Source organism: Colletotrichum siamense (assembly GCF_013390195.1).
Source record: "Colletotrichum siamense strain Cg363 chromosome Unknown KSG_Cg363_contig03, whole genome shotgun sequence".
NCBI classification, from domain to species: domain Eukaryota; kingdom Fungi; phylum Ascomycota; class Sordariomycetes; order Glomerellales; family Glomerellaceae; genus Colletotrichum; species Colletotrichum siamense.
This window is the reverse complement of record NW_023501016.1, coordinates 4601930-4627883: the sequence shown is the minus strand read 5'-3', so window position 1 is coordinate 4627883 and position 25954 is coordinate 4601930. Positions and strand designations below refer to the sequence as shown.

General features: G+C 55.0%; 8 protein-coding genes across 8 annotated transcripts; 4 read left to right on the top strand and 4 right to left on the bottom strand.

The window, feature by feature from the left end:
• Positions 1-56: 56 nt before the first annotated feature.
• sepA (Cytokinesis protein sepA) lies at positions 57-5289 on the top strand (the record flags this gene model as incomplete). Its single annotated transcript, XM_036637055.1, has 2 exons — positions 57-3645; positions 3695-5289. The coding sequence occupies 2 exons, from the start codon at positions 57-59 to the stop codon at positions 5287-5289; spliced, it is 5184 nt and encodes a 1727-aa protein (XP_036497031.1).
• A 1645-nt stretch (positions 5290-6934) lies between these two features.
• CGCS363_v005205 (uncharacterized protein) lies at positions 6935-12311 on the top strand (the record flags this gene model as incomplete). The annotated part of the gene is made up of 2 exons (XM_036637054.1): positions 6935-12069; positions 12119-12311. 2 exons carry the CDS (start codon positions 6935-6937, stop codon positions 12309-12311), a joined length of 5328 nt encoding a protein of 1775 aa, XP_036498642.1.
• Positions 12312-12782: 471 nt separating this feature from the next.
• CGCS363_v005204 (uncharacterized protein) lies at positions 12783-13139 on the top strand (the record flags this gene model as incomplete). The annotated part of the gene is made up of 2 exons (XM_036637053.1): positions 12783-12881; positions 12960-13139. The coding sequence occupies 2 exons, from the start codon at positions 12783-12785 to the stop codon at positions 13137-13139; spliced, it is 279 nt and encodes a 92-aa protein (XP_036498643.1).
• A 1811-nt stretch (positions 13140-14950) lies between these two features.
• GYP7 (GTPase-activating protein GYP7) lies at positions 14951-17659 on the bottom strand (the record flags this gene model as incomplete). Its single annotated transcript, XM_036637052.1, has 4 exons — positions 14951-15342; positions 15395-15976; positions 16028-17408; positions 17489-17659. 4 exons carry the CDS (start codon positions 17657-17659, stop codon positions 14951-14953), a joined length of 2526 nt encoding a protein of 841 aa, XP_036498644.1.
• A 964-nt stretch (positions 17660-18623) lies between these two features.
• Positions 18624-19496, bottom strand: CGCS363_v005202 (uncharacterized protein; the record flags this gene model as incomplete). The annotated part of the gene is made up of 1 exon (XM_036637051.1): positions 18624-19496. The coding sequence occupies one exon, from the start codon at positions 19494-19496 to the stop codon at positions 18624-18626; it is 873 nt and encodes a 290-aa protein (XP_036497032.1).
• Positions 19497-20383: 887 nt separating this feature from the next.
• On the bottom strand, positions 20384-21396 carry MAK16 (the record flags this gene model as incomplete). The annotated part of the gene is made up of 2 exons (XM_036637050.1): positions 20384-21317; positions 21374-21396. The coding sequence occupies 2 exons, from the start codon at positions 21394-21396 to the stop codon at positions 20384-20386; spliced, it is 957 nt and encodes a 318-aa protein (XP_036498645.1).
• Positions 21397-21899: 503 nt separating this feature from the next.
• CGCS363_v005200 (tRNA modification GTPase MSS1) lies at positions 21900-23652 on the top strand (the record flags this gene model as incomplete). The annotated part of the gene is made up of 3 exons (XM_036637049.1): positions 21900-22037; positions 22124-23568; positions 23646-23652. 3 exons carry the CDS (start codon positions 21900-21902, stop codon positions 23650-23652), a joined length of 1590 nt encoding a protein of 529 aa, XP_036497033.1.
• Positions 23653-24181: 529 nt separating this feature from the next.
• CGCS363_v005199 (uncharacterized protein) lies at positions 24182-24595 on the bottom strand (the record flags this gene model as incomplete). Its single annotated transcript, XM_036637048.1, has 2 exons — positions 24182-24481; positions 24593-24595. The coding sequence occupies 2 exons, from the start codon at positions 24593-24595 to the stop codon at positions 24182-24184; spliced, it is 303 nt and encodes a 100-aa protein (XP_036498121.1).
• Between the last annotated feature and the right edge of the window lie 1359 nt (positions 24596-25954).

The window sequence follows — 25954 nt, the reverse complement described above, 5'->3', positions numbered from 1 at the left end:
GCCTTACGTGAGAGGACCAGGTGTTTCACCTGCCTCCCAGTCTACCCTCGCCCACCATGTCTTCCACCGACAAGTCGAGGCAGTCCTCGGGAGGGAAATCTTTCTTCTCGCGGAACAGGAAAGATAAACGCAACACCAGCGACGAAGGCCGCTACTTGGCTGGAGGCGCCGACAACTTCGATACCGCCAGCATACACTCCCGTGCCTCTCGACACCATCGCGACTCGTCTTCCGTCTCAATCGACCAGTTCCCCGACTCCGGCCTGTCGGCTGGGCCAATGACCAGTATCCCCTACGAAGCCGTACCCGATTCTCGATCCCCAGTACCGGTCGAATACTTGCCCAAGCCCGACCAAATCGCGCTGCTGCGCGGCGGCCCTTCGCCACATCATCTCAACAAAGGTGGTGACTTTCACCAATATCCCAACTTTGATCCATCCAGCATGGCGGGCGGATCGAATAGTTCGCGGACTCCGCAGTCGAACATCACAATGGCGAGCACTGGTCGCCAGACGCAATACCAGCAGTGGGGCCCAGGGCCGGCTCGCGTTAGCATGGCGAGCACAATCAATGGGTCCCACAACCCCAGATACGATTCGTACATGACATCGGGGGGTCGAAGTTCCGCTGACCAAGCCAGCATATTCTCATCAGGTAATGGAGGCACCTTAGACAAGACCGCAAATCGCTCATCAAGACCAGCACTACCCAGTGCTTCATCGCAGAGTTCCTATTCCTCGCACACGTCCTATAGGGACTCGTCACACCCATCCTCGCACCGACTGACAAAATTTCCCGGCATGGTTCCGACTGGACACGATGGCTTCCACTTCCCCCGACCGGACAACGACGACATCATCAACCAGATGTTTCTGGCTCTGATGCAGAAGAGAGGATGGCACAATTTACCCGAACAGGCTCGTCGCCAAATGGTCGCGTACCCGCCCGACAAGAAATGGACGTTGCTTTACCAGGACCGGTTGACCGAGTGGCAAGGAGAACAAAAGAGGAGGCAGACAGCAAAACCGAATCAATACGCGACTCCGGAAATCTTGGTAAACTCGGACGAGGAAGGATCGCCAGAATGGTACGTCCGACGTGTGATGGATAACAGCTTGGACACGAAGGGCCTGGGAAGTCTGGAGGTCAACCTCAGAACGCAACAAATAGGATGGGTCAAGCGCTTCATCGAGTGTCAGGGTCAGGTCGCGTTGACAAACGTGTTGATGAAGATCAACCGCAAGACCGCCCTCGGACCGGCACCAGACCAGAAGGCTGACAGGCATTTGGATCGCGAATACGATATCATCAAGTGTCTCAAGGCCTTGATGAACAACAAGTTCGGCGCCGACGATGCCCTCGCACACCAGCAGGTTATGATCGCACTCGCTACCTCGCTTATTTCTCCGCGTTTGACAACACGAAAGCTGGTCAGCGAAGTCCTTACGTTCCTGTGTCATTGGGGAGAAGGCGAAGGCCACTTGAAGGTTATCCAAGCCCTTGACTCCGTCAAAGCTCAGCAGGGAGAAAATGGCAGATTCGACGCCTGGATGCGACTCGTCGAGGTCACCGTCGATGGACGAGGAAAGATGGGCAGTCTGGTAGGAGCCAGTGACGAGGTCCGGAGTGGTGGTATCGGCATGGAGAACCTGTTGATGGAATATGCAGTCGCTACGTTGATTCTCATCAACATGATTGTCGATGCCCCTGAGAGGGATCTTCAGCTGCGGATGCACATTCGCGCGCAATTCACAGCATGCGGCATGAGGCGAATCCTCACCAAGATGGAGTCGTTCCAATACGACCTCATTGACAAGCAGATCGAGCATTTCCGGTCCAACGAGGCTATCGACTATGAGGACATGCTGGAGAAGGAAAACAGCAGCATCAAGGACAGCGTCGAAGGAGAAGTCAAGGACCTCAACGACCCTGTTCAGATTGTTGATGCCATCCAGCAACGGTTGCGGGGAAGCAAGACTCAGGATTACTTCATCTCAGCACTCCAGCACTTGTTGCTCCTTCGTGATAACGATGGCGAAGAACGACTGCGGACATTCCAGCTCGTGGACTCCATGCTCAGTTACGTGGCCATGGATCGGCGTTTGCCGAACATGGACCTGAAGCAGAGTCTCAACTTCACCGTTCAGAGTCTATTGGATAAGCTGCACACGGATTCCGAAGCCCGCCAGGCCTTGGACGAGGCCGTAGAGGCAAGGCAAATTGCCGATGCTGCTATGGCTGAGAGAGACGAGATGAAGGAGAGGATAGAGCTGGGAGCTGATGGACTTGTGGCGAAATTGCAGAAGCAACTGGATGAGCAGGCAAGGTTTATTGATGCTCAACGTCGCCAAGCCGAAGGTCTCAAGGCTGAGTTGGAAAACATCCAGACGTTGCGTCAGAAAGAGGCTCAGCGTTATGAGTTAGAAACGAGAGAGCTCTACCTGATGCTCCGCGATGCGCAAGATGTGGCTGCTTCTACTGCCATCAAGGGTGCTGGCAGCAAGCTCGGAGAAGAAGACCCGGCTAAGATGCAAGGAATCCTGGACCGTGATCGTCTCATGGAGCGTCTGCAGATGCAGATTGAGCGACAGAAGACACAGTTCAAGTTGGAGGGTAGAGTATGGGGTGAGGCAGTCGGACCATCTGACAGACTTCGCGCTCTCCGCGAGGAGATGGACGACAGCGCCATGGCTGGTTCCGGACCTGGCACGCCGCCTCGAGACTTCACCAACAGCATGCTTGGCAGCGTCAACCGCAACACCAAGATTGCCCGCAAGCCTGTCCAGGGCCGTGAGCTTGTCGAGGGTGAGCTGCTCGAGACCGAGGAATATGAAGATGAAGATGGCGTTGTCTACGAGAGACCCAGAGTTGTCGAGATCCGCCGCCCCGTCATGGACCCCAGCCAAAAGGCTGGCCTCTTTGGCGAAATGGCCGGCAAGGTCAAGAGATACGATGCCGACAGCGACTCGGAGATGGGCGAGGGTGCCACTACGGGTCCCTCTCACCCCAGTCTCGAATCAGGCTCGCCCATCACGCCCGCCGAAGGAGAGCCTCCCAAGATCCAGGTCACCGGTGCTGGGGCGCCACCTCCGCCACCTCCCCCGCCTCCTATGCCTGGTCAAGCCGGTGCCCCTCCGCCGCCACCGCCTCCCCCGCCCATGCCTGGAATGCTTTCGCCGACCGGTGCCCCCGCTCCGCCGCCTCCTCCTCCGCCCCCGCCTATGCCCGGGGCTGCTGGCGGACCCCCTCCTCCTCCGCCCCCTCCGCCAATGCCTGGTGCCGCTGGAATGCCTCCTCCGCCACCTCCTCCGCTGCCTGGAGCTATCTCTGGACACTTCTTGTCACAAGCTACGCCCAACTTTTCCTCCGCGCCCTCTCTCGGCCTGCCTGCAGTTCGCCCGAAGAAGAAGCTCAAGGCTCTTCATTGGGACAAGGTTGATTCTCCTATGACAACTCACTGGGCTGCGCATGCACCGTCCGCTGAGGAGCGCGAAGAGAAGTACATCGAACTGAGCAAGAAGGGTATCCTGGATGAAGTCGAAAAGCTCTTCATGGCCAAGGAGATCAAGAAATTAGGGCTTGGTGGTGGTGGGAAGAAGGACGACAAGAAGCAGATCATCAATGGTGATCTTCGCAAAGCCTACGGTATGTGTTTTGCGTATTTGAATGTGTCCGCGATGCTAACTATTGGTAGAAATTGCGTTCGCCAAGTTTTCACAATATTCTGTTGATAAGATTGTGCAAATGATCATCCACTGCGATAAGGACATCTTGGATAACCCCGTGGTCATGGACTTCTTGGGCAAGGATGACCTTTGCAACATTCCGGACAATACGGCTAGGCAGTTGGCTCCCTACAGCAAAGACTGGACAGGTGCCAACCCGGACAAGGCGGACCGCGAACAAGACCCTGCTGAGCTCACCAGACAGGACCAGCTTTACCTTTACACTGCCTTTGAGTTGCACCACTACTGGAAGGCCAGAATGCGTGCTCTGTCCCTGACTAGGAGTTTCGAGCCAGAGTTCGACGAAATTACCGATAAGATGCGTCACGTTGTAGGCGTATCTGAGTCTCTGAGAGACTCTGTATCCTTGATGAATGTCCTCGGTCTTATTCTGGACATTGGAAATTACATGAACGACGCGAACAAGCAGGCTCGCGGTTTCAAGCTGAGCTCCTTGGCCCGTCTCGGCATGGTCAAGGACGACAAGAACGAGTCCACCCTGGCTGATCTCGTCGAGCGTATCGTCCGCAACCAATACCCTGAATGGGAGGACTTCTCCAATGACATTTCTGGAGTCATGGCTGCTCAGAAGATCAACATCGAGCAACTTCAATCCGATGCCAAGCAGTACATTGACACCGTCAAGAATGTCCAGATGTCGCTCGACGTGGGCAACCTGAGCGATTCCAAGAAATTCCACCCACAGGATCGTGTGAGCCAGGTCGTGCAGAGAATTATGAAGGATGCAAGGAGAAAGGCCGAGGAGATGTCGCTATACTTGGAGGAGATGATGAAGACCTACAACGACATCATGGTTTTCTATGGCGAAGACCCTGCAGACGAAAATGCTCGCAGAGACTTCTTCGCCAAGCTTGCCATGTTCATCGGCGAGTGGAAGAAGTCCAGGGAGAAGAACATAAAGTACGAGGAGCAGCGCCGACGCAACGAGGCTTCCATGAAGCGGAAGCACCAGCAGCTCAACGTCGCAGGCGGCAAGGTGGAGGGTGCGCCTCCCTCACCCTCAAGTGCTGGAGCCATGGACTCTCTGTTGGAGAAGCTACGTGCTGCTGCGCCCCAGACGCGAGACCAGAGAGATCGCCGCCGCAGGGCAAGACTCAAGGATCGTCATCAGGTGCGTATAGCATCTGGACAAAAGATTCCCGATCCCGACGAAAACCCGGAAATCGAGGCAAACCTGGCACAACCGCCCAAGGAGAACCCCATCGACGAGGATGGCAACCTCCTCAGCCCGGGGCTATCGTCACCGAGAGAAGGCGGCGAAGACGACGTTGCCGAGCGTGCTGCCATGCTCCTGCAAGGTATGCGCGGTGGAGACGGGGCGGACGACGCCGATCCCGAGAAGAGAGAGAGCCTGCGGCGCTCGAGGAGGCAAACGGCCGAGGAAGAGCGGCGGATGAGAAGGCGCAGACGCGAGAAGGCTTCTTCCACCAATACCGCCGCCATCAGCGAAGGGGGCGAAGGGGAGACGACTGTGACGGAAGCCTCGAAGGAGGAGGAGATACCCACGACACCCTCTGTGGAGAACACACCTGTAGAATCATGAGCCTGGATCTCATGTGGGAGTCACACCAGTCGTCCATATATACAAACTACGTAATGTTTACTTTTTCGAGGAAACAAAAAAGCATCCAGGGCGGGGGAAACAAGGGAGGCTATGCCCAGCCCCTGGAATCCCCTTGACCCAAGTCGCAACCGATCTGGACTACAGAGGGATACCAAAGGCAAGCTGAGGGAGGAGGAAAATCGGGAGGAGCATGCTACACAACGCCATCATCGTCGTCATCATCAAGAACCCCGCTTTTGCTTTCTTTGCAAATCTTTTTCTTGTGAATCTATATGGAGAGGCGAGGAGTCAAACGAAAGCATTGCTCCATTGTTTTGCGCTACTGCATTGCCCACTACCATAGCTTGTTCTGCTGGCTCGTTTATTCTCCCTTTCTCTTATACTGAAGGACGCGCATTGTGTGGAAATGGGATGCTGGGATCCAGCTGGTCTTTGGGTTGGCATTCTGTTCTTTGCATGTTGTGGCGACGATTGCTGGTGAGATGGATGGGTGGAAGGCGTGGTATGGTATGGTATGGCGCTGTTTGTTTGGAGGTCGATGGATCATGTAAGCGGACTTTTGTCAGGAGAGATGTTGAGATATCAACGCATTACTTCAAGGTTTTTCACTCTTTGGATGGCGTGATGTGAACTATGTATCTGATGTATTGAGAGGAGGTTGAAGACGCAATCCATGGATGCTGATTGTGGGTGTTGTTGAACTTGCACGTCTTACTATACCCCAAGATAGATCCTGCAAGATCCCGTTGTCTTGACCTTGATACACCAAATCAAACAGGACGCTCAAGAACTTATCAAACTAGCCTGTTGGGTAAACATCTTGCCTCTTTACCTAGAATTATATAGCAAATCATGGTAAACGCTGAATCCGGTGTGAAAGTTGCATTCCAGCGGTAAGACAGCGGAGTTAGCGGGGTTTGTGGTGAGCTGGGCGGTAAGGCGAGGTGTGATCCAGGGTCCTGTAGGGATCAGGGGTACACCTGTGGCGATTTTGCTAGGTGCTGTTTTCTTATCAGAACCCTAAATGATTGGCCTACGTGCATGAGGAACGACCGGGGGATGCGCAAGTAAGACGGCAGCCTTGAGCCCCAAACCTTCTAAGTAAGACGCGTTTTAGCGGGAGCAGGAGGTCCACTCCTCCTCGGTTTAGGGAGGTGTGGCAGGTGCAACTGCGCTGGAAGTGGCAGACCTGGAGGTCTCCACGCTGTATCTGTGAACTCAATGACGACGTCCACGGTGAAGGCGGCCATAACCTTTTGCCATCTTCCTCACCTTTACGATCTGTCACCCGTCTTTTGTTCCTAGGCTACCTCGAGGCTTCGTTGTCCTTTTCGCGAGTCTTTCGATCCGCTTCTCTCGTTGCATAAGCGAAACGCGCGGTCCCGTCTCAGCTTTCCCCGGTTTCCTCGCCTTTCCTCCCATCTCACCGACCTCGATCGCCACCTTTCACCTCATTATCATTCGCCGACTATAGATCAGTCCCGCCACCTTCGCTTCCTATTAGACCTGAATGCTGTAGACCATCACAGCGTCGCGAGCCTATTTCGACCCTCACCTCCACCCGTACCGAGCTCCCCGACCATGAGCTTGTGCCCCGCCTAAGCAAGCCGAGACATACCCCACGATGGATTATTCGCGGCTCAAGGCTGCGGCCTTGCAGGGCGCTGAGGACGAGGAGGCCGTCACCGTCGATACCAGAGCCTTGATCGACAAGGTTCTCGCGAGATACTCTGGCGAGTGGACGACACTGCGAGAACTTATCCAGAACGCCGCCGATGCGCAAGCAACCACAGTCAAAGTAAAGTGGGAGACGTTGCCCTCCACCTCCGTACCGCTCCCGAACACAACGAACCGATCCGAGATCCTCAAGCATGTCATTTCGAACCATACACTGCGGCGCCTCGTCGTGGCGAACGACGGTCAACCCTTCACCAAGACGGATTGGGGTAGACTGAAGAGAATCGCAGAGGGAAATCCCGACGAAACCAAGATTGGTGCCTTTGGTGTTGGTTTCTACAGTGTCTTCGCCGACTGTGAGGAGCCATTTGTGAGCTCAGGAAACGAGGCCATGGCGTTCTACTGGAAGGGAAACGCCCTCTTCACCAAGAAGTCCACCCTGCCCCAAGAGCAGAGCAGCGGTGACACCACCTTTGTCCTGGACTACCGTAATTCGACAACCCCTCTGCCGAACCTACTCTCTGTTAGCCAGTTCCTGGCCACCAGTCTTACATTTGTTGCCCTGCAGCATGTCGAGTTCTGGATCGATGACTACAAGATTCTGGCCCTCCACAAGAAGACGTCACCGAGTATGGATGTACCCATTCCTAGGGACCTCGAGACGCGAACGAAGGAGGGACTCATGAAAGTCAGTACTGTGGAACGTACTAGCACACAGATCGACGCTGCCGTGATGAGTGCTGCTGGATGGAAACCGAAGGCTGTTGCTGCGAAAACGTCTGAATCCTACGGCATGAGTTCTGAAGTCCCTTCGCTCAGAAGCTTCTTCTCCAGATTGACCTCTTCGGCGACACAAGCAACCGCCAAAGGCAAGCAGCAAAGAGAGGAGGCCGCAGCTCAGGAAGAGATTAGCGAGGATGTGACTAAGATCTCTACATCAACCATCTTCCTCCGAGTAACGACTGCAGCGGTCAAGACCCATGTGTCGTCCTCCTTCGCCAGTGAGTTGGAGCGAGCAACAAAGAAGCCGCCCCCAAAAACCACAAAATTGGCCATCCTCACTTCTTCTTATGATGAGACTATGGCATCGGAGAGCTCGCGCTCTGCTACTATTTCAAAGTCTGTCGACGTGTTTGCGTCAGTTCTGCCGAGCAAGAAACCGGGTGGCCGCATCTTCATCGGTTTCCCCACCACGCAGACAACCGGTGCAGGTATGCACATTTCCGCTCAGTCGGTCATCCCAACTGTGGAGCGTGAGGCGATCGATCTCAACGCTCGTTGGGTCAGAACCTGGAACATTGAGATGCTCCGAGCTGCTGGTATCATGACGAGACTGGCCTTCATCAACGAGATGAGTGATCTAGACTCGAAGGTTAAGAGCATTGCCGGCACGGGATCGAAGCTGTCTGCCGCGGACGCCGCAAAGCTCATGCCTGAAGCACTGCATATTCTCAAGACTTTCACGTTCTCTGATTCCACACCAAGCGGTCATGTCGCACAGATTTTAGAAGAGTCATTCTGGACTGCCTTCAAGAAGGCCTCTATTGAGATTTTCTCCTCTCGTGGCGTTTTGTCGACAACCAAGGTCCGAATCGGTTCTGACGAACTTGCCAAGTTTGTCGATACCATTCCTGTTGTTCCCAAAGAGCTGATGGAGAACTCGTTCGTCCGCAAGTTGATCGACTTTGGGCTTATTAGTCCCATTACTGTCGATGATGTTCGATCTGAGCTTGAGGCCAAGGCCATGAACAAGGAGCAGCTGATCAACTTTATCAACTGGGCCGGAAAGAAAGCCCTCAATGGGGAGCTGGATCCTCCCAGCAAAGCCAGACTTCTGGATGTCGCGGTTGCGACAGTAAGTGAGGACGGTGGTCAAGGCGAAATTATCGCCCTTGGCACCATCACAAACTACCAACTGGCGAACAAGATTCCAGCGAATCTGCCCATCCCTCCTACAACTATCCCTCTGGCGTACACGAACACTTGCACCGCTCCTGAATTGCAGGCTCTTGGCTGGGACCCTCTTGAAGTTGTGCCATGGCTCCGGTTCCTCATCGAGACCAGCTCGAGCAAGCCCGATGAGCAGAACATTAAGAAGTCAGCCAAGTTCGCTGTTCAGATTCTGACAGTCTTGTCCAAGAATTGGGACAACACCAGCCAGAGCTCCAAAGCCACCATCACAACTCTTCTGCAGGCTCATACTGTAATGCCTACGAAGATGGGCATGAAGAGGCCAACGGAGGCTTTCTTCCCCACCGTCAAGCTTTTCGATGACTTGCCTATCATCCAGGGTTGCCAGAGTCTGAAGGACAAGTTCTTGTCAGCCATCGGAGTGCGCAAGACAGTCGACTTGGATACCATTTTCTCCAGACTTCTGAGCCCATCAGCTGAAGGCGGTGCCCAGAAATGGAGTCACATGGAACTTGTCAAGTATCTCGCGTCTGTCAGGGACGACATCCCCGCAGAAGATATGAGAAAGCTCAAGGACACACGCTTTTGCCCCGCAGAAGCCGGGCCGAGGGGAATGGAGCCAACCAAGGGAAGCACTCAACTCTACAAGGTGTCGGAATTGTTTGAGCCGAAGGACACTCTGCGAGTGCTCCAACTGCCCATTCTGCAATGGCCTGGCCCGCCCGGAAGTTTCAGGGCCAACAGCAATGAGGGGCGATTTCTAGCAATCTTAGGCTTACGGCCTTATCCCTCCGTTCCCGAAGTGGTGGAAATGATGTGCTCCAAGGACGCAGAGCTTCGGACCTGTGCAATGACCTACTTCATCGCAAATCATCACATCAACGGATACGGTTCCTTTAACCTTGCCGACAGTCGCAGGGCTTTCTTGCCTCTACAAAACGAGAACAGATTGGTGACACCGGCTGCTTGCTTTACAAACGAGGGCGCAGCAATTCTGGGCTTCGATATCCTGAAGAAGGAACTCCATGTGCATGCGAACAAATTTGGTGTTGTTAGAGACCCGCCTATCGCCGAGTGTGTCTCCCGTCTGCTGGCCAAGCCACCTCAGGACCGTCAAAAGGCTATCGCTCTGTTCGACTACTTTGCTCTGCGTATCGGAGATCTCGGCGAAGGCAGTTTGGCCAAGCTGCGCGACGCACCGATTGTTCCAGTCAGTCGGCAGGCTCGAGAGGGCAGTGAGAAGTCTGGCTCTTACGTCACCCACATCAGCCCGAAAAGATGCTACCTTGGGACTTCTGCGACTTATGGCAATATCTTTGACTTTGTTGACTTTGGCACCAATGCCAACACGTTTCTCTTCAAGTGCGGGGCCAAGAACGAACCTACAAAACCTGAAATTGCGAATCTTGCTTGCAGCGAGCCAGCTCGCTTGCTCAGCATCTTGCAAAGCCCGGATAAGTACCTCGCCTTGCTGAAGTCGTTGGCCGAGAACTGGGCTACGCTCAAGAGAGATAAGGAGTTGGTCAGAAAGATGAAGTCGTCGCCTTTCCTCCTCGCCGCCAAGGAGATCCCGTCTCCGAATAAGGATAGACTTGTTGACATCGACGATGACGATGCAGACGCACCCATCAAACAATACCAGCTCGCTGCGGCCAGTCGGATTGTTATTCTCGACGACATCATCAGCTACCGTCTTTTCAAGGACTACTTGATCACAGCCCCTGAGGAAGAGGTCCTCGAGGATTTTTACCATCAACTGGGCGCCCAGAACTTGAGTTCGCTGGTAGAGGAGGAAGTCAGAATTGGTCCCCATGCCGATAAGCAAGACCGGGCAGCCAAGTTGCGGAAGCACGTGTTGGAGCGCTCAAAGATTTTCCTCCACGAATACGCCAATTACCGCCGAGATTACATCAAGCGTGATGCCAAGTGGCTGGAGAAGAGCTTGCAAGTTGAGCTTGTACGCTCTGTTGCGCTGCGTCGTTCACTCAGGGGCCACAGCCAATCACACACGGAGAAGAGATCTGCTGCCAGCGCTCAGTCTGGTTCTAGCTGGATCTTGTACGTCGCTGCTGACGGACAACCCGACATGTACCAAGTCGGACAGGCCATTTGTCAGCTCCTCTTGACGAGACCTAATCAGCAAGCCTACCTCTTCTTCGAGCCGTTCCTAACACTCGATCTTCTCGGCTTGCGAGCTCGTGGATACAACGTAGATCGTATTTTGCGAGCAAAGGCTGCTGAGGCAAGAATCGCCGAGGAGGAGCGCCGCAAGGCACTCGAAGCGGAGCAGAAGCGCATCCAGGAGAGAGAGCAAGAATGGGGTCAGCAAGCCAAGGCCGCCGAGGCTGCTCGACAGGTCGCGAATAGAACTCCAGAACCCGTCATGCCAGGCTCATTCGGAGCCGACAGCCCAGAAGAATCCCACAAGTTGCCGCCTCCGCAACCGAACCGAAAGAGCAAGAGCTTGTTCTCGAACCTCTCACGTCGCTTCGGTTTCGAAACCAATGATGACGATGAGGCAGAGGATCAGCTCCAGAAGTTCATCGACAAACCTCAAGAGAACCATCAGCACGGAGCTCCAGGGCAGCCTGGCAGTAGCAGCGGCGGTGGCTCGAACAAGGGCAAGGATGATGGACGTGTGACCAATCCGGCCACTGTTGGTCAGAACCTCCTCAACGCCATCAATTCGACAAGAGCGCACGACTCGAATAGCGTCTTCTCGCCGCCGACAGTGAACGAGGTCAAGGAGCAGGCCACATATTGCGACAGTACACCAGCACAGAACATTGTGTTCGCTGCCGAGGCATCAAACACTATGAAGGTTTTTGTTTCCAGGAACCTCTCAACAGATGCAGGTCAATTCTTGTCGACATACCATGGCGCCATCAATTCTTTTGCCGCCCTGCTTACTGAGGTGGGCGGCGTCTACTCCCTGTCTCCGCGAGTCCTTCACATTTTCTATGATGAGTCGGGTTCCACCATCGCATTCAACAGCAACGGCAGCGTTTTCTGTAACCTGCGCTTCTTCCTGCAACTACATGCCGACAAGCTCAGCAGATCTCCAGGAGGCGAAGGAAAAGCTGAGGCAGGCGTTTGGTGGTGGGTTGTGTTGGCTCATGAGCTGGCGCACAACTTGGTTCAGCCTCACAACTCGGACCACAGCTACTACACGTATGTCGATTCGTTTCCCTTTCCTTTGAGTTGCACTAACAATTTACAGGGAGTCATTCATCCAGCAATACTTCGCCAAGATGGTAATGAAGACGGCACAGTGGACCCAGCAAGCTGCTGCTGCTCCAGCCGCACCCCTTGCTCTCCCTCCCGCACCTTCCCAGCCGCCATCGGCCCCTCCTTCGTATCAAGAGAGCAATAGACAAGCGCCAGGAAACGCACGATACACTTTGTTTGATTAGAGGTCGTCTAGACGACACAGGGCACGGTCATCAGCACGTCGTCGACATTGGCAACGGCATCGGGATCCCCAGACTTAGACTCCTATTTCATGACCACAACGGTTGCCTTGGTTTGTTTCTTGCATTGTAGGAGTTTGGCAGCACAAGGAGGGCATTTGTACATTTCAAGAGAATACATTACTACATTCAACTCTATTGGTCATGTGGAAACTGTATACATCATGCAAACCCCTCTCGCATCGCTGCGCCCCCCGATCAGCCTGATTGGCGCAGCACCTGCAGCCTGATTTTCCACTTCCCTCGCCCTTCTTCTGACACCCCCCGTGCAGGCTTTATCACCTCGCAAGTCGCATTGAGGGGCACTTTCAGTATTCAACCTTTCTACGATATTCTCCACCAAGTCTCTGTTTCCGACGGCACATTAGCAGACGACTGTACCACTCTACCTGTTGCCCAGAACAGCTCGACGCCATGAGGCTGATCGACGTGAAGACGCTTGAGCTGAAGGAGTTCTTTGACGATAACGTTCCCCGATATGCGATTCTTTCCCACACCTGGGGACAGGAAGAGGTCTCGTTCCAGGATTCCAGGATCTCTGTTGGCTGAACGACTACGAAAACAAACGACTTGAACCCACTTCCCTGCCAGCCCTCATATCTCGAACTCATAAACGGCGGAAAGAAAAAGCAACCGCCATATGTCGTCGGTCGGGGTTCGAGAAGATCGTCCAAAGCGCGCGTCTGGCGGAAGAAAAGCGACTGCGGTATCTGTGGGTTGATACTTGCTGCATCGACAAGTCGAGTAGTTCCGAACTCTCGGAAGCTATAAACTCGATGTTCCGCTGGTACGAAAAGTCAACCGTTTGCTTTGCATTCTTATCGGATGTACGAAGACGGGCTCGCACACGAGATCTGTTTGAGGATTCTCGCTGGTTCACTCGAGGCTGGACCCTTCAAGAGCTCATTGCGCCTAGGAAGGTACTTTTCTACGATAAACCTTGAGCCTTCATTGGAAGCAAGAAATCTTTCTCAACGAAAATACAACGCATAACCGGTATTCTCATAAAAGATTTGGATACATTGCCACTTAGTTCGTTTGCTGTTGCTGTGAGATTAGGGTGGGCGAGAAAGAGGAACACATCACGCAAGGAAGATATGGCATACTGCTTGATGGGAATCTTCAACATTAACATGCCTCTCCTCTATGGTGAAGGGGAGGATGCCTTTATACGGCTGCAAAAAGAGATTCTCAAAGAGCACAGGGGGCATAGCCTGCTTGCTTGGGGTTACAACGAGTCAATATTGATTCGCAGTACTATCTTCGCCCCATCGCCATCCTACTTTGGAAACTTGAACATGGTGGAACGCTGGTCAGACGAACCTTTTCACCTGAACAATAAAGGTCTTGAAATATCACTGCGGATATTCCAACTTCCAAACGTCGGTGTTGGATCGATTCCGGACAGATACGATGTGCACTACGCAGTATGGGAGGTTCATATTCACCCACAACTCGGTTTCAAAGGTTTATCAACGCGTCACCTGTGCTTCCCATTACTGGCTTCATCGTCTGGTTCAAAGGGGACAAATTATGAACAGCAAATGATCCGACCTCCTTCTCGACCTGTCGTGATCAACGCTGGGCACATCCCTGAAGGAACAGCCCACAGGAGAGTGTTGATATTAGGACCTAGGGTTCTCGACTTCTTTCGCAACAACTTCCTCAGGGTGCGCATACAGTTGGCCGATTTATACAAATTCATTCCATCGGCTAGGTTGGTGGAAGTGTTTCCACCGGCAGCTGATTTAGAGTCCGAACCTATTCCAGGTGCATTTGCACTGTCTGTTGGAGCAAACCGCCATTATGGCACTCATATCTTCCGTTTCTTGGTCCTTGAAAACATCGGGAGCGCGAATATGGAAGGAGGTCGATCAATGCACTCTGCGGTGATTCTTGGCCCCTATTCTGCCGCTGCCGCCACCAAAACCACCTGGGGAAAGCCTGGGCCAGAAGTCATCGTGTCTGCGATTGAGTGGATGGATCACCCAAAATCTCCAGATGCAAGGAAAAGTGACAAACTTCAGGAAGAAGCGAAGCGATTCTGGTCGCTAGTTGACGCTTTTATGGCGGGTGTTTCATTATTGGATGCAAAGATGTGGTTTGACAAGCAGGTTCCCTTTCTTGTCGGTGGAAGGCCGTTGTTGGCGGCAACGACTCTTAAGTCAGGCGGTTTTTTTTACAAAGATCGTCCAGAGATCACTGATGTTGGGTTTTCTCTGGGAAAAGGCAACAATCAGGTTGATACCAGATAATCATTAGGGCATTTCCACTACGTCGCAGTATCGTTCGACAAAGCCTTCAGCAATTCACTCCGCCTAAACTTGCGTGTAATAGGATTTCAATGAAAAGTCCAAGTTCTTTACCGATTGCAGTCAAAAATAAAAAACAAAAAAATCTCGAGCTTCGTGATGGTGGTAGGAAAACATAGCTGGGTAGATTGTCGGAGGAAAATATCGTTCAGAGTTCGAATGCGTATTACTGTCATATACAGCTATGTTACTTCACCCCGTGCCCCCTAAGTCCATCCCTGAAAACGCCTTGCCTCCATCCCATACCATTACCCGCGCATTAACTCGTCATCATGACCGGTTAGGCCCGTCACCCTTTTTCGCCACTGTCTTCCGTGGGAGAACCACCACCTTACGACTAAGTAACTCCCGCAGTTCCGGTGTAATAACCTTCTGAACCTGCGGTTCTTCAGGCTTCTTGCCACTGTTCTTGTTGTTGTCGTTGTTGTTGTTGTTGTCTCTGCTGTTGTCTTTACGCGGCGAGGCCGGTCCAGCGCTGTTCTCGCCCTGCTTGGGTGTCTCATCGGTCGACTTTGACGGGGAAGCAGGGGGGTCGCGAATCTTGGGCGGCGGGAAGTTGCCCTTCTTGTCAACTGCCTCGACGAGACGCTGGAAGCGACGGAAGAGGGCTTCAGCGCGGATCAGGGTTGAGTCGAGGTCCATTGTGTTGGACAGCTCGTTGACTGTGGCATCTGTTAGTAACAAATTCCAGGGGCTGAAGGGGTAATGACATACCATATTTCAAGACCTCATCAAAGTGTTGCAAGTGAGTCATGATAACATCCCGATGCTTCTCGAGAATAGCCAGCGCCACAAACAAGTGGAAGCTGCTGCTCAGGTAATCCGTCCACAGGATCTCCCACAATCTCAATACATCCATCCACTGGAACTCACGTTTATACCATACGAGCAACATGCGGAAGAAGAAGAAAAAGTTGGTGCTGTCGGCCGACTTAAGATGCTCGTACAGCTTGGGATCCATGAACTGAACAAGATGATCGAGGGTGAGGAGCTGAGCACGCATGCCTGACTGGTCACGCAAGAAATTACGCTCCATGCGGTCCATGAAGTGCTGGAAGCCCCAGAAGGCGATGGCGTCATCTTGCATGACAGCATAGATGGGAGCGAGGAGGTCGGACATGCCCTGCACGTATCCAAGGTCCTTGTTGTACTCGTTGTAGGTGAGAAGCATATCCTTCATCTGCTCGAGGTGGACGTTGGTGCCGACTTCGGAAAAGGGGGAATCCGGGTCGGGGTGAGGAATGTCCTCACCAGCGAAGATAGGGACATTGCGATCTGTTCGATGGACGTCCTTCTCTGTTTTCTTGTTAGTGAATGTGATTCAGGGGTTGAAGAATCAAGGCTTACCGATGCGGCCGCGTTGTTCGCGCCACCACTCTCCGTCGTCGCCCTCGCCTCCCATATCTACCAGTCGCTCCCACCAGGCGCCCTTGAGCTTGACGTACTCATCCCTCAACGACGCGATCTGCACCTTGCGTTCCTCAGCTGTGCTATACCAATCATATACTCCCAGAATAAACAGCCACGCCTCCTTGCGCACGCCATCGTCGGGATCGAGTCCTCCGTGGAATATTCTCTCCTTTACTTCGTCGATGGTGACAGAGAGCCTTCCAGTACGCTGATCGAAGAATGTGTTCCACTCCTTCAAGTTGACTGGCTTTCTCCTGTCCTCGAGCGACATGGTGCTACTCCCGTCGAGAAGCTCAAACTCGCCAACATCGGTGTCCTCAAGCTCCAAGACTTCCCTCGCAGTCCATATCCTCTGGCTGCGATCGCGCTCGCTCTGCTCAGCGATTCCCATCGCCCAGCGGGCGAGGTATATCCTAGCACTGTCGAACTCATCCTGCAACGTCTGGACCTCAGGATTCCTCAATAACCTCTTTACCTGCGGCGGCACGTTCGGGTTCTGGATGACATCCTGCGCCGCCCTCCGCGTAAACGTCGTGACCTTGCTGAACTTCTCCATGATATTCCACCCAGTCTCCTTGATCAACTTCACAAACGGGTCCATCTGCGCATCGGCACCAGCACCGCCGGGCCTAGATCCTGAAGCGCTCCCGCTGGCACCGTCCCGCTGAGACTGCGCAGTGCTAGCGGTGACCTTACCGCCGAAAGCCTCACTATCCTCCTTCGACGGGTCAACCAGATAGATATTGGGCTCGGCGCCAGATCTCTCGATCGGGATGTAACGCTTCAGCCATCGCAGCACCTCGTCGCCACCCCAGAACATCTCCCCGCGATCGCCGAACGGGTCGAAACTATCCCTCGTCCGCCTCTTCCTCTTCAAGATGGTACTCTGGCACTCATTGTCGTGAAAGAAAAGCGCAGGGAAGCTGTCGCCGGCGCGCGAGTTGATAATAAGCGAGCCGAACCACCATCCCAGGCTCGGCGGGCGCACGAGCAGCGAGTAGATCGCGCTCACAGGTATAGCGAAGGCATACGTGCCGATGGATCCTCGGTGGGATGTGACCGTCGGCGGTGGAGGGACGAGGTAGGACTGTTTCGGTGGCGATTCACCCTCGCTAAGGTCGACCTTGACGTATATGCTCTCGACCTCGCCGAGGGACGTTTCGGGGAGCCATGCTAGCAGCAAATCGTCGGCGGTGGGTTGCTTCGAGTCGCGGGAGGAAGAGGATGTCGGTCGTTCGCCACGGGCGCCTTTTTGTTGCAGCAGAGCGATGTATCCGGGAATATTATCCTTCGCTGAGGGTGTGGGATGCACGTAGACCTACATCGTGGGGGAAAGCTTCCCGTCAGTTCCGGGCCGTAGTGGGGTGGCGAGATGGGTTGCGTTCGCGTGAGACTCACCTTGCTTTTGGAGAAGAGCAGCTTCACGCCTCGGCCGGTCTCGGTGTGCGTGATTGTGTTGTAATCACCCTCCTCGTCGTCGCTGAGGGCGTAGAAACTCCCTGACGGCGAGCGAGGGCCTCCCGGTTGGGGGGCGCTCGACGATGGCGGGGGATCTGAGTCTGAGGTCATCGTGCGGTGGCGCCTGTGATGATGTAAGACGGGATTCCAGGCACCCGGGGACCTGGGAAGTCTAAGAGGTGTGTGAGACTATTCAGAAGGGTAAGAGACAAAAATTCGGCAGGGTTGATAAGGTTTCTCTCGTCAGAATAAGAGGAACTGGAGAAGGGGCAAAGAGTCTGGGGAAGGCAACAGCATGTGAGCGAAGTGTGGCTAGTGATATGAGATGTTGGGGTGAGCCGAGCACCAAGGTGCGTGGTCATCGACAGCAGAGGCGCTGCCACCCCGCTACGGAAGCTCGCACCATGTCTCGGAGGGGCTGTTCCCACTGTATCTGTACAGCCACTTAGGCGTCAAGTTGGTGCCCGCTAGCGGTATAGCTACCTGAAGCTCTTAGGCAGACCATGTCATCTGCAGCATGCATGCGTCGTCATTCGCGCCTCTGGCTGCTTTATTGGCATTTACGTACTGCACGCGCAAGCAACTCGTTGCGCCGCTACTCGCGATGTTTCGACTTGCCAGATCAAGTATCGAGTCGCGGAGTTGGATCATCACGATGGAGTCATTTTGCGAGCTGTAGCGACCAAGACGCACTGGATGACGAGGGAACATTACGTCGCTGCACTTGTCACTGCGATGGACAGTCTTGATAGGAACCGTTTCTCGCTTGCATGCTTCTTCATCATATGAGTATTAGTGGTTGTATTTTGTGCCTCAGCTCTGCTCTCGCACCTTTTGGACGGCATGTCTCCCAGCAACATACATACCCCGCCCTCGTGCGCGAGGTCCGCGCTGCTGAACGTTGAAATACGGCCGCAGAAGCTTGAAAGTCGTTGCCGTCTGCCTCGCGAGCCCGCCTGGTGACCCCGGCTGAACAAGTTCTCCTCGCAGAATAAGCCCACGATGAGCCAGTCGATATGTCCGAGATCTGCCCTCGCGTGCACACCATATGTCCTCCGCCATACAAACTGCCATCTTATCGCATTCGAGGACCGCTCGGAAGTCCAGTTCGTCTTGGTCCGCTTGGAAGTCCTGTTGGTCGGCCACCGCCTCCACCAAAGTCAGTCTCGTTGTTCAACCACGGCGAGTTTGCTGTCATGAAAGGCTTACCTCCGCCTCCTGCTCCGCCTCCATCGTACATGCCCCCAGGAGCAAACCGATCTTCGTAGTCACCTGAGCCACCTCGTGCCGGTGGTTGGAAAGGTCCCTGGCTACCTCCCGACGCCGGGCTCGTCGTTCTCGCACCTCCCCAGAGTCGCTGCTTAAGCCGGTCCTGTGCTGAACCACCGCCGCCACCTCCTCCTCCACCCGAGCTACCGGGCGGTGTGCTCACTGCCTCTCGTCCGTATGCCGCGCTCGACTGGTAGCTTCCCGCCCGCTGGCTAGGTAGAGGCCGAGCCTGCACATCGTCTCGCCCACTGTCACCGGCCCTCGCGAACGGGCTCAGTCGCGCCGGCTGTTCGCCGCCTCGCATCGGGGGCGGGGCGCCGCGGCCCTGCCGAAGGCTCATAGTATCCTGCCGCGGTTGTGCCCCGCCGTTGCTATCCCACAGCGAGCTCAGTCCCGTGGTAGGACCAGGCTGCTGCTGCGGCTGCAGACCTCCGTATCGCGAGCCGACCTGGCTGGCAGGCTGGGCGTAGACGGGGGCCGCTGGCGGCGGCGCCTTTGGGTCGGGGGGCAGCCAGCCCGGAAACGGACGGCCCTTCTCGGTGTAGTAGGCTCTCAGCACTCTGCAGACGTGGGTGTCGTCCTCGGTGTCGCCGTCATTTTCGCTCTGCAGCAGTCGGCTCTGCAAGCTCGAGATCTGGGAGGTGGTGTTGGTGAGGATCCTCGAGTACCACGATGACATCGTGCCTGTTCCTTGCCTGCGAGGATCCTGCGGGGCAAAAGAAAGGGTGCTGCTGCTGCTGCTTTTTCGACGACGCTCTGGTGTCGGACGGGTTGGGGTAAAATGAGAGCTCCGGGACACGACGAATTACCGCGCTTCGTGCGTTTCGCAGGGCCAGAAAAAAAGAGGTGTTCGCTCGCTGAGTTTGTTGGTCGCCCGTCAATGCTTGGGAAAAAGGAGAAAGAATCGAGAAAAGACCCCCGGGTGCTGTTTCGTGAAGGCGGCGTAATCGTGGAGAGTTGCTTGAAGTGGTCTGTTTCAAATAAGCCGGCCTTTGAATGATAGGGAATGAAGGTCGACCTGGGTTGGGCCCCCGACCCGGGAACACTTGTGGCTCGGCGGCAATGACACTGAATGCATGCCAGCGGTGGGGCCTGCCCGCATTGTTGTAAGGGGACTTGCACTAATTGAGGCGCTTGGGTTCGTCGGTGAAGAACCCACCCCTCCGCCGGCGCTAGCTCCACGGGTACTCGGTGAGCGCTTGGATCATCGCCCGGGAGACGCAAATCTTGCTGGGTTCATCGAAAGACTTTTCGAGAAGCTTGTCAGATCTCTAGTGAGGGGGTCGCAATACTCTAATTAGAGTCTGTTCAAACCTTCAGTTTCCCTAAAATAAGCATTTGCCATGTTGCACCAGGGACATGCTCAGTTGTCTACTGACGTGTGTAGTGATGAGACGACGATGTAGATGCGATCAACGATAACTCAACAATTAAAACTCCGTTCTGACAGTATATGTGACAATGCAGTGGTATGCACAATGCCTCCGGGTTCAACTTTTTTCCATCCGTAGCCAGCCATTAAGGTATTCGCGCCAGACGCCAGTGTGAAAAACACCCCGAGCCTCTCTACCAGGTCAACTCCTCCGCGATCTTGGGACGCTCCGCTTGCTTCTGCTTGAGCCTCTTCTGGTTCATCTTGACCGCCCTGCCACGCTTCCGCTTATCACCCGCCTTGCGATCCGTCTCCTCGTCGCTGTCTTCCGAGTCTTCGCTCTCCTCGTCCTCGTCGGCCTCCTCCTCGTCGCTCTCGAGCCAGTCCTCAATATCCTCGAGCTCCTCGTCGCTCTCCTCGATGTCAGACACGTATTCGACCTCCTTCTCGAGGTCATCCTCGGACTCGTCCTCAGCCTCCTCGTCGGCCTCCTCCTCGGACTCGATACCCGGGTCCATGTCCTTGTCACGCTTGCCCTCGCCCTCCTTCTCCATGGCATTGAGAACCCTCTTCCAGATCGACTCGCTAACGTTGAGGGGCTGGTCGCCGTACGCGCCGGATCGTAATCTCTCGACGAGCTCGCGCTCGATGGTCTTCTCCAGCTTCGCCGCCGCCTCCGCCTTGCGCTCTCTCGCCTCCTCGCGACGCCTGATCTTGGGCGCCATCTTGGGCACGAGCTTCTCGCCCATGCGCTCCTCCTCCGCCGCTATCCTCCGCATGCGAATGTTGACCTGCGTCAGGCGCGTGAGACGCTGCTTGCACTTGTGCACGAGAAACTTGGGCCAGTAGATGAGCTTGTCGTCAATCTTCTCCAGAGCCTGTTGGTAGTTGTTGGGCAGCTTGATGCGCTCCCATAGCTTCGACGGCATGTGCGCGCGCTCGATCGTCTTCATGTACAGGTACAGCGTGTCCTTGTTGGGGGCGCGGCGAATCGTCGCATAGCGAGAGTTGGCCAATGGGCACGACTGGCGGTTGCAGAGGCCGGTGACATTGTACTCGTTTCTGCAGAAGGTCTGCTTCTTGTCTGTCGAGAGCTTGAAGCTGCAGAACTGCTGGTTGATGATTTGCCTGGATCCAAGTCAGCAACAAAAGACAATAACAAATTTCAGAGACTAAAACCGTACCAGATAATCTCGTCGGACGCCATTGTGACGGTTTTGCGAACGAACAAACAAGGCCGGTATTGATGGAAGCCTTGCCGTTGGTCGAATGCTGCGAAGCTCACGGGGAAAAGAGAGGCGGCGGGGCGCTGGTTTTTCTTTGGCAGTCTCCCAAAAAATTTCAGAATCGAGCAGTCGCAGGGATACTTATCGCGATAAGACCGGAGGCAAAACGGGCCGTCTGGCCAATGGGCATCCGTGCGTTACACAGAGCTTCGCCGGCGTAAGGTGGACCCTCTGAATTTCTTTCCGTCCAGGTCTCTGAATGCGATTTCATTCACGCACTCAATGATGAGGGTTTTCCGGCTGTTCGTTCAATAGAATTATTCTTCTTTTCTCAGAGTCGTGTCATTAGTCCATGCCTATCTTTTTCCGAACGCCGAGGAGTTTGGCCAGGACGCTGTCATCGTCCGGAGCTGCTGCGAGATGTGTTAGTGGTCGAGGCCGTTTGCCCGGACCGGGGCCGGCTCCGTGGGGTCACCGTCGGCCGATGCGACGGCCTGTCTCCGCCGGGCTATCCATCCACTCCAGATTCTTCACAACTCAGCCCGATTTCGGGCTTCAGGATGAAACAGTGGATGATACAGTGTATGCCTTGTCCACTGCTCAAGGCCGCGCCGGTATTGCGGTAATACGCATATCTGGTCCCGGATGTACAGACGTTAGCTGCCCCTTAAAAGTTCAACATTCATTACATTCTAACTGTTTGCACAGGTATACGAAGGATTGTGCCCGAAACGGCCCCTTCCTAAACCCCGTTACGCAGCTGTAAGGACACTTGTGGACCCACAAGCAGGCGATGACGCCTCTATTCTCGACTCAAACGCCCTGGTCCTCAACTTCCCCGGCCCGAAGACGGTCACGGGAGAAGACGTTCTTGAGCTCCACGTGCACGGCGGCTCCGCAACCGTCAAAGCCGTTCTCGCAGCAATTCCCAAGTGCAAATCAGAAGGCAGGATCCGCTACGCCGAGCCCGGCGAGTTCACCAAGCGAGCGTTCCTCAACGACAGGCTGGACCTCGCGCAGGTCGAGTCCCTCGGCGACACCCTGTCCGCCGACACCGAGCAGCAGCGGAGGGCGGCCGTCCGCGGAAACTCCGGCGTCCTTGGGCGCACGTACGACGCCTGGCGGGAGCAGCTCCTGCTCGCACGCGGCGAGCTCGAGGCGCTCATCGACTTCGCGGAGGACCAGCACTTTGACGAGTCCCCCGCGGATCTGATGAGTAATGTGAACGCCTTGATGACCGACATGCGGCAGAGCATACTGCGTCACGAGGCGGCGAGCCAGCGCAGCGAGCTGCTGAGGAACGGCATACGCATCGCGCTCCTGGGCCCGCCCAACGTCGGCAAGAGCTCGCTGATGAACCTCATCGTGGGCCGGGAGGCGTCGATCGTGTCGAAGGAGGCCGGCACGACGCGAGATATCGTGGAAGTCAGCCTCGACATCAGGGGCTACCTGTGTTCCTTTGCGGACACGGCTGGCATCAGGACGAAAACTCCGCACAGCGTTGCGGCCGATCCCAACGAGCCTGCGCTGGGTAAAATTGAGGAGGAAGGTATCCGCCGCGCGAAGCAAAAGGCTGCAGAATCAGACATCATCATCGTCTTGGCAGCCGTTGAGCCTAGCCGTGAAGGGGGTTTCAGGATAAACTACGATGCGGAAACGTTGAAGCTTGCCTCTGAGGCTCAGGCATGCCTCGTTGTCGTAAACAAGCGGGATGCAGTAGACTCATCCACATTCGCCAAACTTGTCACGCAATTTCGGAGCGAGATCGACGCCCATGTGCCTGACTTAAGTAAAGTCGAGCTCATTACGATCTCGTGCCGAGAAGCTCAGTCGCAACACACATCTCAAAAGGACCCAGGCGCTATAAATGGGCTTACGGACCAGCTCGTAGAGTCGTTCGCTAGCATGACATCTCTGCCATCGGACCAGCAGGACCTGTTGGGCGTGACAGCCAGACAGGCGCAGCTGTTGGAGCAGTGCCGCGGGCTTTTGGACGAGTTCATGGCGGTTGCGCTGCCCGAGCATGAGGGCGAGGAGCCGGACATTGTGCTGGCCGCGGAGTATCTCCGATATGCGGCCGATTGCCTGGCAAGAATCACCGGCCGGATCGAGGCGGGTGACGTCGAAGAGGTGCTCGGGGTGGTATTTGAAAAGTAAGTTTTGATTCTTTAGTCAAAAAGCCGCCATCATGGTCACTAACAGAAGACTCAGGTTCTGTGTAGGAAAATAGTGATTAAGATACTACAAGCGTCGGACGGTGAAGTCCTCGTATATCTAATGTCGGGGAGGGGGGATGCAAGACAAGCTCCTTCAACGCCCAAGTACAAAAGAAAGCAAAGCAGACCCATTCAACCCGATACGGCGCAACGCGATGCTATGCTATGCGATAAAATCTCAAGAAAATCCCAAAAGAGCGATCCCAGCGCGGTTCATTCGTTCTAGCCTGAACTCCGACCCAATGCAGTGGTGGTGAAGAAGAGTGTATGAAAGCAGGTCTAGTATCCCAAAGTTGACGAGAAAGAGAGGAAAGGATGGAAGTCGCCAGCCAGTGCTGTTGATCCTGGCTCTCCCCGCATGTTATCCCGAGAGGGTAGCGGGAAGGAGGCGACATCAGAACTCCGGTCTAATGCAGAAGCGAAAAAGGCGAGGGCAGGCACTGTTGATGATGTTGCCCATGGCAGTTTTCAGGACAGTGGCCGCCGTCCCGAGACAGGGCGTCGGGATAGGCGGCCGCAGAGGCGAGGAGGATGCGGGAGGGTAAGACGCTTATTTGTCTTCCTCGTCATCGCCATCCTTGTTGTAGCCGGAACGACCCTTGTTCTTGTCGTCGTCGTCGTCGTTGCCGTCCTTGTTGTAGCCGGAGCGGCCCTTGTTGTTCTCCTCCTCGTCGCCGTCCTTGTTGTAGCCAGAGCGTCCGTAGACAGCGGCAGTGGGAGTGAACATCAGAGTGAAGCCAGCCATTGTAATGGTTATGAGTGTTTGGGTTGGAGGTGTTGTGGGTGTAAGTGGTTGAAAGGGCGTGGTGTAAGTGAGTAAGGTGGGGAAGATTGAAGATTTGCTTTGAAGCTAAGCTTGTTGTGTGTGTGTGATGATTGTGATGATGAGAAGAAATTGATTCCTGAGGGGATCTAGCAAGTGTTTATATAGATCTCAAGGCAACCAAATTGCCTCGAGGACCATGGTTGAGGCTCATCGTGTAGGCACGTAGTAAGAGCCAGCCCTACCTTAGATTGCAAGATACACGGCTACCTGGGGACCTGACCTCATCTGAGCCTCCCTGCTGAGGCGCGGCCGACCGGTACGGGTACCGCACCGCACCGGAAGGCGTCGCATGGCATTGGCATTGGCTTGTCAACCGGGCTTGCGGTAACCGAGAGACAGAGTGATGACGGAAAAAGAGGCAGAGCCAGAGAGACCTGCGATGGCGCTGGCTGCTGGCTTCGGCACGGCCCCCACGAACGGCCAGGCAGCATTCCTTCCAAAATTGGAGTGTGGAGGTGGGTGATTACACAACCGGGGGCCGGGGGTTGGCGAACAAGCTTTAGCCCTAGGGGCCCTGGTCTAGTGTAACTCGTAGTCGGTCTGGGTCGGGCGTGCCAGGGTTTGCCGGGCTGCTTGGAACTTCTGCGCAGTCACGATATAAGAAGCGCCGCGTCGTACGGAAGTACGAATGTTTCGCGGGTGTGGGTGTGTCGAAGATGTGTCATTGTCATCGCGCATCTGCAAAGGACCCAGGTTCCGGGCGTCATGGTGGTGGGTTTCGCAGGGGCTCCCATCTTGGTGGGATGGGAAATGTGAGTCCTCTGGGTGACTTCAGACGGGATGAGATGCGAGCAGGACATGCATGCACCGGGATGCCGCGGACATGGGTGCTGAGCCTAGTTCTTGGGACACAGGACTTCTGGGCAGACGCAGGACTCCAGATAGGTCTCGCCGTATTAACGGCATCATGATAGGCTGTCTCGCCTGGCGATTTCCGTTTTGGGCTGTTGGATGTCAAGGGCGGGCGTGGCTTGTACAGACTCCGAATAGTTGGAAATCGATAAGGGGGTGGTGGTCCGTACCAGGGGAAGAAGGAATGGAAGAAAAAGACATGGGCCAGGGACACTTACCAGGGCGACGGGTCGCACGGATTGGACGGGATCGGAGCGCCAACTTTGGCGGGCTTGGTGGAAGCGCCAGAAGAGCCACGAGAGACAGGAAAAGAACGCTGAGCAACGTGATCAGGCGAATGGGAGGCCGGGAGACAGGGAAGGTGTAGTAGGCGTAGGGCTGAGTCCTTCTGAGGGGACCCTTTGCACGAGTCCAGATTGTGTGCAAAGTAAGCACCAGCCCGGCCTCTGCCTGGAGAATCCGGGCTACACCTTTCCTGCCTTAGCGATACGTATCAGGTCGGCCCGGTAAGGCACGCAGTCATAATGGTGAAGCAGGCAGGGGGGGATTTGTGGTCATGTTGCAGCCACAGGGGAGTGGTCGAGTGTTTCTGTCAGCATCTGGGAGGCTGTGTATATTCGTAGAGGCTCTTTTGCGATCAACGAC